General features: G+C 38.1%; 1 protein-coding gene across 1 annotated transcript in view; it reads left to right on the top strand.

Annotated features, from left to right (window-relative positions):
- Nucleotides 1-1,102: 1,102 nt before the first annotated feature.
- LOC127439009 (adenylate cyclase type 9-like) overlaps nucleotides 1,103-11,296 on the top strand; it is a 53,964-nt gene continuing 43,770 nt past the window's right edge. The window contains exon 1 of the mRNA XM_051694976.1: nucleotides 1,103-2,925. Coding sequence (XP_051550936.1) covers nucleotides 1,116-2,925 — 1,810 coding nt within the window. The 5' untranslated portion in view covers nucleotides 1,103-1,115. The remainder of the gene's footprint in view (nucleotides 2,926-11,296) is intronic.

Raw genomic sequence — 11,296 nt, 5'->3', positions numbered from 1 at the left:
TGCACAGCCGCGTTGCACCCACACGCGAAGCGCTGATGTCATTTAAAGTGATCGCGACGACAGCTTGATTTTGGTAGTATTTCAACTTTCAACTTTTTAAGAGCTGGAATATTCACTTTTGATATCCGGAGTGGGTGTTCAGGAAAGGACGGGGCTCCTCCATGGGAATAGGCCCTCTTTTTACCCTCGACAGGGGCAGAAGTTGGGTTGTAACGGAATATTGCCCGAGTTTGTTCGAAAAAAGGCGACTGCAAATCTTTACCGTCTGACTTTTCGCTTTTTACGCGGTATTAAGATGAAGACGAGTATCGCTTCATCTCATCCTGATGTCACAACATAAGGGGATATAATAGACACTTTTGAATCGATATGAAGTGATTGTTGTCGTTCAAAAGTGAAATTCGAAGCGTTTTAAAAGTTTTCTCTCAGAAATTCGCGCCTTTTTGACAGATTAGTCTTAACCGTCAAACAGCAACCGTTACTTTTGACATTTGACTTAAAACTGACGTTAAACCGAAATTAGTGCAAGAAATGGGTAAAATCTGGCATTTGGAAATATGAAATTTAAATGTATTTTACCTTCAAATGTTTTTATTAGCTTAAAAAAAGGGAAAGCAAATTCAAACGTTGTAGAGCATTGGAGAGGGTGTTTGAAGGACAGTGTTGACTGGATAAAAAAGTCTTTTAAAGACAGCTTCAGAATAGCCGATGTGTACCAACCTCCCACGTTTCTTACAATTTAAATATACGTACTTGCTCTTGTCCTGCTGAATGCGAATTAAAAGCGATGTGCTTGAGAAAGAGGGACCGAGCGGATGACAGTGCGTCAGTCTCGGCAGCGCGCACGGAGCAGAAGCACACACAGGCGCGCTCGCGCGCCACTGAGCCATAAAACACAATGGAATCCGAGTGCTGACGTCATTGGAGCACGGATAAGGAACTGGTCAAGAGTCCGTGACGGTCCATCTCCGGAGAGCACTTGGGCAGGACTGTTTTCACATAGAAACTTTTTGTTGCTCTCATAAGTATAATTTTCCATATCAAGTACCACTTCCTTTGTACAGTTAATAGTAGCTGATATGTGATAACTAAGAGCCAGCTGTTGTCTCATCACCATGGCATTGCCACAGCAGCACCAGCCGCTGCAGGAGACTGAGGTTTGCTGTGATAGTAAAGGAGGTGCCGTTACTGTGCGGATAACTGACACCCACCATCAACAGGTGGGCCCAGGACGAGAGGGTGAGTGTGCTGATGTGCCCAGTGGCATGGGTTCCTCCAAGCCCTGCAAGTATAGTATCTCATCCAGCTGCAGCTTTGGGGAGTTGGGTGGACCCAGGGTTACCATAACTCATCTGAGTAATCAGAGGAGAGTTCCACCGCTGTTTGAAAGGTCTGCTGCACAGTGCTGGGACCCTAAATTTGACTCATCCATACTGGAGGAGGCATGCAGGGAGCGATGCTTTCCCCAGACACAAAGACGATTCCGCTATATCCTCTTTTACCTCGCCATTGCAGCACTCCTTTGGGGGGTGTACTTTGGGATCAATAGCTCCAGGTGTAATCCTACAAACTTCCTGGTCCCTACTGCAGGGTTCCTCATAATCTGCCTCCTCCTTCTCTGGTTTACCTTCTCGAGGCCGTATGTGCGTCTCTATAACCACGCCTCCTTCCTGCTTACAGTAATCATGTTCAGCATCACATTGGCACCACAGACCCAGACTGCTTACTTTGCTCATTTTGGTGGACAGAGAGTGGGCAATCAATCACTACTACCCCCTGTTGGTGAGGAGTCTTCCCAACATGCTCCTTGTATATCACCTGTTGGAACATTTTCCCTTTGTATGGAGGTGCTGCTCTTGTTGTACAGTGTTTTGCATCTACGCCTGTATGCCTCTGTGCTCCTTGGACTCCTGTATTCTGTGCTCTTTGAGGCTTTAGGCTGGCTGCAACTGGCTCAGTTGAATGGTAGTGATGTAGAGTCATGGGCCAATGGCGAAGGTCCAAGTTCAGACTGGGAAATGCTGAGGTGGCTTTTCCCAGGTAAAGCCCTGCTGCACCTGTGCGCCCATGTCATCGGCATCCACATATTTATTATGTCTGAAGTGCGTTCTCGGAGTACCTTTCTAAAGGTAGGGCAGGCAATCATGCACGGCAAGGATCTTGAAGTGGAGAAAGCTCTTAAGGAGCGGATGATCCACTCTGTTATGCCGCAGCTGGTGGCGGATGAACTGATGAAGCAGGGAGACGAGGAGAGCGAAAGCTCAGGGAAACGATACAGCGCAGGTACGTGCTCTGTTGCTACAACATCTGCCGCAGCCTCATCCAGCCCGAAGTGCAACAAGCGTAAGAAAAACTCAATCCCACGTGGACAAATAATTTTCAGACCCTTCAACATGAAGCGCATGGAGCTGGTCAGCATCCTTTTTGCCGACATTGTAGGATTCACCAAAATGAGTGCCAACAAATCCGCCCATGCCCTGGTTGGACTGCTGAATGACCTGTTTGGTCGTTTTGACCGTCTGTGTGAGTTGACCCACTGTGAGAAGATCAGCACTCTAGGAGACTGTTATTATTGTGTTGCGGGCTGCCCCGAGCCACGCACCGATCATGCGTACTGCTGTGTGGACATGGGTCTTGGGATGATCCATGCCATTGAGCAATTCTGCCAGGAGACGTCTGAGACCGTGGACATGCGTGTTGGCGTCCACACTGGCACTGTGCTATGTGGCATTCTCGGAATGAAGCGCTTTAAGTTTGACGTCTGGTCCAATGATGTCAACTTGGCCAATCTTATGGAACAGCTGGGCGTTGCAGGGAAGGTGCACTTGTCAGAGGTCACTGCAAGTTTTCTGGATGACCGTTACGAGAAAGAAGATGGAAGAGTGTTGGAACGTGCTGGGCAAAGTGTTAATGACCAACTGAAAGGTAAGATACTTCAGAACAGATATAAAAATTTAGATATTTGCAATAATTATTGTTTGGTAAGTGTGCTTAGTCACGCCATGGGTACTCTGTATCTCTGAACCTAGATGTTGTTTAGCTGTGAGTATTTGTGTTGGTAACAGCAGTCAAGAAGAGCACTAACTTTGCTAAGATGATGATAATAGAGGAAGATGATAGTGTTTCATTGTGCACCCTGTAGCCATGTCCTCTCAGGACCCTGTACAAAGGGCTGCAATTCTTGTATAGTTTTATTACACCCTCATATAAGCTCTTTTGTTGCTTAAATATAGATTGTTTTATATTGTTGCCTCCCTTTGACACAGTCTGTCACCATGTGGGTGAATCTCACAAAAACGGTCAAGTAATGGCCAAGTCACAAACAAAAATTAAATCTTTTTATTAATTTTTTTTTACGTAATTTTTTTTTTTCCCATTTTGACATTGAGTGCGTTTACATACACGATCTTACATCAGTTATGCTTAATAAGATGCCAATGTAAATGTATTAAATGGTTTTGCATTATCTGGGTAATGTCATAAATGGTATCGTATGGTAAGCATAAACCGATCGGCACATGTATATATATATATATATATATATATATATATATATATATATATATATATATATATATATATATATATTATTATTATTATTTATTTTTTTTTTTACCATTTCCCTGATTTTCCGGTGCATGTAAACACCTTTACTGGCTTTCTTACCAATTTAACCTATGTACTTATTGATGATTCCAAGTCTCATTTAAACACGGTTTTCTTGCATTGTCTGGTTGCTTTCTTTAAAAGCAAATAATTTTTTTTTTTTGGAAGAAGCTGATTTTGGTATCGGTGTGCATGTAAAAGCTCTCTGAGAATTACTAAATGAATAGTTAATCAAAATTGTACTCTCATGTCATTCAGAACCCATATGACCTTCTGTAGAACACAAAAGGAGATGTTACATCTCCTTTTGTGTTCCATGGAAGAAGAATAAAGTAAGGTAGCCTAAATGATGACAGAATTTTTATTTTTTTGTTAAGGAGCCCTTTAACACCAGCATCCAACAGAACTGATTGAAAGTCATAGATATAACACAAGTAAAGCTCTCTCTCTCTCTCTCTCTCTCTCTCTCTCTTTCTCTCTCTCTTTTTTCCTGCCTCCCTGTCCTTCTTTTGGCCTCTCTCCCCATCCATGTCCTTAATTTGAACCCCGATATGCAATTCCCTATCTGAACCTTCTCAGCATATTGTCTCCTCCCTTCTTTATCAGCAGAATCCCTTCAGAGATCCATTTGTCAATCAGTAAATCATAGATTTGCAGTTTTTTTCCCATGCAATACCAGCTTTTTAAGTCCAGTGTATGGAGATGCACGATATATTGGTGGCCTGTATATTATTGGCCGATAACCGCCCTGTTTTTATCATATGTTTTTCATGGTTGTCTACAATATCCTGGAATAAACAGATCTGAATATTTGCAGAATATGATGACCTTCTTATATAAGCTGGACTTTTTTATTATTACTGTTTTGTTTTTTAATAAATACCAAACAATATATATTTTTTATTCTAAAACAACTCTTTGTATAAACATTTTTTTTTTCATAAATGTTTATGCTTTGACAGATTGTGCAATAAACATGTGAAAAAGAAACGTTATTGTAATAAGTTTCAGTCGGTCAGTATTAAACTCTAACATACTCATCAAGTGCTTAAAAACACATGAGTACGTTAACCACTACTCTATGCAGCATTCCTACTGTTGGAAAAGTGGGTGTACTAAATTAAAAAAAGTGAAGGCGCGTTATAATTTACAATAGTTGAAATTCCAGATGAACTTTTTGTAAAACAAACAAATCTCTATGTCTCACTTTAATTTCTTTCTCACAAACACAATATTTTAATTTTCTTTCCTTTGGGAACACAGCTCAAGGTGATTGACAGGGACATTAAAATGACTGGATTAAGTTACTGTTGAACTGACTCGAGATCAGTTACAGCCTACATTTAACACTGTGTTTCACTGTGTGATCAACACCCCCAGCAAAATTGCGAAATGTTTCGAAACTGTTTCGAAACAGTATGACGTAACAAAGCCTCGTTTCCTGAAATCACGTTACTTGGTCAATTTGATAAACGCTCCGAAACATTGGTTCGAAACAAATGATTCGTAAAGGTTTCGAAGCTTTATGAAGCAGTGTTTTGAAAGTGGCCATCACTAGTAGGAAATAGCGCATCGTTACTTACATCACAGCATTGTTATTAAAACAAGTCCAAGCACAAATTAAACCGGCACATTTAATAAATTATACACTGTAATAAATTATAATACATTTATTACAATAATTATAATAAATTATAATAAATTAATTCACTGACAGCAAGCGTCAGTGAATGAGAGCGCACACATACATAAGCTGCACTCGCTGTCTGTCTGCCGGCACTAATAATAGTCGATTTACAGTATACAGAGATTAGGGTTTGTTTTTTGTGTTTTCTTGTTTAATATTCGTTACATGCAGTTTATCACCTCATAATGCATTACAGCTGTTTGAAGTTCATTATTCTCTCTGGCTACGTCCGAAACCAAAGGTAACTGTCTTGTTGCCTCGCTGCCCTATCAGTCTCAACAGACAGCGTTTTAGATTTGCATACGAAGGCACCTTCAGAAACTGGTTTTGGACAGGCTACTGAGGTAGCTTAATGTCACCTCATTGCTAGGATACCAGCAACTGATTAACGCCATCTGGTGTCCTCTAAAGGTAACACGTTTGCTTCATACATCCAACCGAGCCACAATGGTCTAATAATCTAGAACTAAATCAAGAGTGTTTTGGCAATAAGTGTACATTTCATAACTAAAATACTAATTTCTCGATAGAAATGAAATCAAAAGTTGGAAAAAGTGGGGAAAAAACATACATTATGCACAAATTGACTGTCAACTACCTCTTCGGCCGCCATTTTTTTCTTCAGCTCAGCTGCCGTGGATCCACGTGCACAGAATTGTGGAATTTCATAGGCAGCAAAGGATACATCTATGCTGCCTTCAAAAATCGATCAGATGAAGGTATCTCAGTAGACAGGATGTGACACGAACATTGGATTCGGACGTGCCTTGATCCCTTCCTGCCTCCGCATACAGCCTCCAGAGACAGCATTTTCGAAGTTTTCGACACTGCCTCTATATGAGCGAGTCATCAGGATTAAAGTAAACACCTATGTAAATGGCCACCATAATGTATGCATGTGTATTGTAATTTATTTCTCATTTAAATCAGCATACATCTGTAACATAGGCACATTTATGGTTCATGTTACATCCGTCAAACTTTAAATAGCAGTCCAAATACCAAGCTTTTAAATGACACGGTAACACTTTACAATAACGTTCCACTTGTTAACATTAGTTAACATTAGTTAACAATGAACAATACTTATTAAGCATTTATTAATCTTAGTTAATTTTACTTTCAACATATACTAATACATATTTAAAATCAAAGTTTGTATTAGTTAACATTAGTTAATGCACTATGAACTAATATGAACTAACCATGAACAATAGATTTTTTTATTAACTAACATTAACAAAGATTAATAAATGATGTAACAAATATATTGATAATTGTTTTTTCATGTTACCTAATGCATTTACTAATGTTAACCAAATGAAACCTTACTGTAAAGTGTTACCAATGACACCTATTTTATTTTAAAATGAGAAGCTTTTAATGACTTATCTAGCAGTTCCAGGTTGAATGATTGAAAATAATATATATATATATATATATATATATATATATATATATATATATATATATATATATATATAATTTTTTTTTTATATATATCATTTTCTGTATCGGTATCAGCCACAATGAGCTGTGAATTATCGGTATCGGCCCAGAAATTACATATAGGTGCATCCCTAACAGTGTATCATCTCCACAGCATACAAAACCTTGTCTTGCATTTCAGTAGTACTTCAGTAGCCACCTGTATGCATCAATGCAGGTATTGTTAGAGGGCAGAGAGTTTATGAGAGTGTTGTATCAGTGCTTTGCTCTAGTGTCTCCATTACGCTCTTTATCACTGTAGTTGATGATTCATCTCTCTGCTGCTGGGTGATATCGGATCGCTCTGTCACGCCAAGGGAATGACATTGCAGCTTTACCTCTTGAGAACTCATATCGGGTGAACTCAGGATGATGCATCTGTGTACATCCGGAGATGTTTTTTAGTTCTTTATCAACTGCAGGTCTGTTTCAGTCAGGTTTTAAATTATGAGGCTTTAGGGACGTCCTAAATAAGACTTGTGCCCCCCTCCCTCATCAAAATAAAACTTTAGATGGGACTTTATATAGTTCATGCATAATGTGTCCATGGACCTTTTTTTTCTATCAACATCAAGATTTTAGGCGTAAATCATATAAGAATGTGGGCAGCTTTGTTTCATAAGTTCTGTAACAAGTTTGCATTTCTTCTTAAAGGAATGTTCCGGGTTCAATACAATTTAAGCTCAATTGGAAGTATTTGTAGCATAATGCACGTAGCGCTGTGCTTTATGCGCTCACAAAAATAGAGCCCTATATGTGTTAACATGTTTATAGTGTGATAAAATCTCTGTTCTACATGATATTAGTGTGATAAAATCACTTAAAGTTTTCCATGTGTTGTGTCGTCATGGCAACTTTAAACAGATACGTTTAGTAAGCGATTTTCACACTAAAATCATGTTAAAGGAATAGTTCACCCAAAAATGAAAATTTGGTTTTCATTTACTCACCCTCTTGACATCCTAGATGTGTATGACTTTCATCTGCTGAACTCAAATGAAGATTTTTAGAAGAATATCTCAGCCCTGTTGGTCCATACAATGCAAGTGAATGGTGACCAGATCTTTGAAGCTCCAAAAAGCACATAAAGGCAACATTAAAGTTGTCCAGTAGTTTGTTCAGTGTCTTCTAAACCGATCCAGTCAGTTTTAGAACAAACCAAAATATACCTCCTTATTTACTGTACATTTTGCCACTGCAGTCTCTAGGCACGATCATGATTTTAAGCTCAATTACACTTCCTAGTGCTTGGTGACCATGGTAACAATAGGCTACTCGAGTGGTTTCCATTAAGAGTGTTGTAAATAGTTATATCATTATAGATTTGCATATCACAAAAAAACTAGGATTGTGAACTAGCATGTGGTCTTTTAGGCCAAGTCAGAGATAGAGTAGCAAAGATGGACCACGTATTAAAATGAATGGGAGAAATTAGAACGGTCAACGGATATACAGCGGAGGTCCCGCCTTACAGGGAAAAGGGCCAATCACCTTTTAGATAAAGACATCACCCAGGGGCGAACTTAGCACTAGTCAAAGGTAGTCAACCGCCTAGGGCCCCCAGAAGCCATGGTTCCCTAAAAATACAAATAATATACTTTTTTATTATCATTAATGCTAAATAACGTGTGCTGAAATTTTAAATATCACTGTTACAATGGTGATATGATTGATATCACTGTTATTTTCAGCACCATCAATGCAAGCAACCCCCTCCCCTCTCAGATCAGGCTGTAATGGAATATTCCAAGGATTTATGCATCTCCACAAGTTCATAAAAAGGTGAAAGTGAGCCAAACTGCTCGGACAGTTTCGTGTGATTTCACCAGAGGTGGGTAGTAACGCGCTACACTTACTTCATTACATTTACTTGAGTAACTTTTTGGAAAATAGTATGTTTTATGGTGGGTACATTTCATTCTTACTCAAGTAAATTTCTGATAAAAAAAGTGTACTTTTACTTCATTACAATGTTTAGCGTTCCTGTCGTTACATTACTGGTTTTAATTTAATAAGTGTTAATAAATGTGTAATTTATTGAGATTTTTGAGCGTGACTTTTACAACAATGGTATTTTTTACAGCAACTTCACAGCTGCACACTGTCACTCGAGTCGCATTCAACACTACATCAGCAAGCACGCAAAACAAACATTTCTTCACTCCACACAATGCCTTCATTTCCCACCAAGACAAGGATATATTTCAAGATTGAAACTGCAGCTCCATCTTAAGAAAACATGGTGAAGTTTTAAAGATTGTGATAATGTGGGCTTGTTTGTGTCATGGTGACACTCATTCATTTTCAGTGTGAATCTGTAACTATGGGCTCTTATGACCTCAGTTTCTAAGTTTGCATTTATATATCAGCGCTGCAACATATCAGTGCCTACAGTATAAATCCTGGTAAACATCCGCATTAAGTGCAAATGTTTTGCCCTGCCTATCGCGATTGTGAGCATTTCTGCACGTGCAAGGTTGGTCACAGTGTTTGACAGATTTGAGCGGCTTTGTCTTATGGACAGCAAGCTTCCAAACACAGAGATAAGGTGCAATTTACCCTTAGTGTACAGAATTAATTATCTAAATTCTTTTGACACTGACAATGCTGGAGCTACACTGAACTAAATTCACACAGGATGTAAAAAGCTGTGAAATAACAACAAAAGGCATGAATAAAGCATGATCTTGCTTCAGTGTATAATTAAACATTATATATAATCTGGGACTGTGTGACATTGTTCACATTTTTCACTGTAATAATTACTAGAAAACGGTTTCCAAACTTCTCTTCTAATTGACAGATTCGTCCAAATCTGTGAAGTGTCCTTAAAGTGATTGTTCAGCCTTTAATTAATATCATAATTTCCCCGCCCTCGTGTTCTTCCAACCCCGTGAAACTTTCTGTATTCTGTGGAACCCAAAAGATGTTAGACAGAATGTTAGAGACTGACAGTCTCAGTCACCATTCCCTTTCAAAATATGGAGGGAAAAAAACATGCAGTGAAAGTAAATGATGATTAAGGTTAGCATTCTGTCTAACATCTCGCATCATTTACTCACCCTCATGCCATCTCAGATGTGTTTTTCTTTTCTTCTGCTGAACACAAAGATTTTTAGAAGAATATTTCAGCTCTGTTAGTTTATACTGAAATGCAAGTGAATGGTGACCAGAACTTTTAAGCTCAGAAAGCACATAAAAGGAATTCAAATGACACTGGTTCAATCTGTCTTCAGAAGGGATATGATAAGTGTGGGTGAGAAACAAATCAATATTTCAATCCTTTTTTACTAATAAATCTCCACTTTCACATTCTTCTTCTTGTGTTTTTGGTGATTTAATTCTTTGTGCATATTGCCACCTACTGGGCAAGGAGGAGAATTAATAGTAAAAAAAGGACTTTATATATTATAAAGTTATATATATTTATCTGTTTCTCACCCACCTATCATATTGCTTCTGAAAATCACTGGAGTCATATGAATTATTTTATGCTGCCTCTATGTGCTTTTTGGAGCTTCAAAGTTCTGGTCGCCATTCACTTGCATTGTATGGGCCAAAAGAACTGAGATATTCTTCTAAAAATCTTAATTTGTGTTCTGCAGAAGAAAGTCACATATCTGGGATGGCATGAGGGTGAGAAAATGAGAGCATTTAAATTTTTTGGTTAACTATAATTTTAATTTAATGCATGGAAGAAAGAAGTCATATGGGTTTGGAACAACATGGAAAGTGAATGATGACAATTTCCATTATTAACAATATTATTATTATTATTATTATTATTATTAATCATTCTGTAATGCATGTTAAATGTGTATCATGTACTGGAATATAGGAGAGTAAACATCCATTACGTTATATGTGAAAGTAACTAGTTACTCAACTACTTGAGTATTCTTTTTATTGGATACCTTCTTTTAACATTTATTACTTTTAATTCTACTTAAGTAATTTTTTTAAATTAATTGTACCATTACTTAAGTAAAGTTTTTGGCTACTCTACCCACCTCTGGATTTCACCGTATACTCTGCTGCAAGTTACAAGCTAAGCTACTTTGTTGCTAGTTCAGCTTGAATTGAATTTGTGGAGAGAAAAAAATTAAACGGAATCAAGACTTCCTAAGGTAACACTGTCTTTCCAAACGGATCAGATTGTTGCATGGCTTGCACTGCCACCCGCTGCTGCTTCCACGAGCACAGCACTTAATATAGTCACCAATACACAGTGATCTGGGCGTTGACACTCATAAATAAGAAATATAAAATTCTCAGACTGTTGACTCGTTTTCGCCTTATTTAGCAGCATAAATAAAGCTAACTTTTTATGTTTTCAAATTTAAAAGTTGATCAAAGCCTTCTGGAAACATGCAAAGTCAACTTTTAGTCAAAAAATTTGGATATAGTTAATTCAAGGTCAAGTTGGAGGAAAAGTGCTTTAAGAAAGAAGGAGAGTACAATACACAGTATTGTAGTTCATAGTAGCCAGATTGTGTTTTTTATATAATGTGTTGT

This window comes from Myxocyprinus asiaticus, chromosome 50, assembly GCF_019703515.2.
Source record: "Myxocyprinus asiaticus isolate MX2 ecotype Aquarium Trade chromosome 50, UBuf_Myxa_2, whole genome shotgun sequence".
NCBI lineage: Eukaryota > Metazoa > Chordata > Actinopteri > Cypriniformes > Catostomidae > Myxocyprinus > Myxocyprinus asiaticus.
The sequence above is the reverse complement of the archived record's forward strand: the minus strand, read 5'-3'. Positions and strand labels throughout refer to the sequence as shown.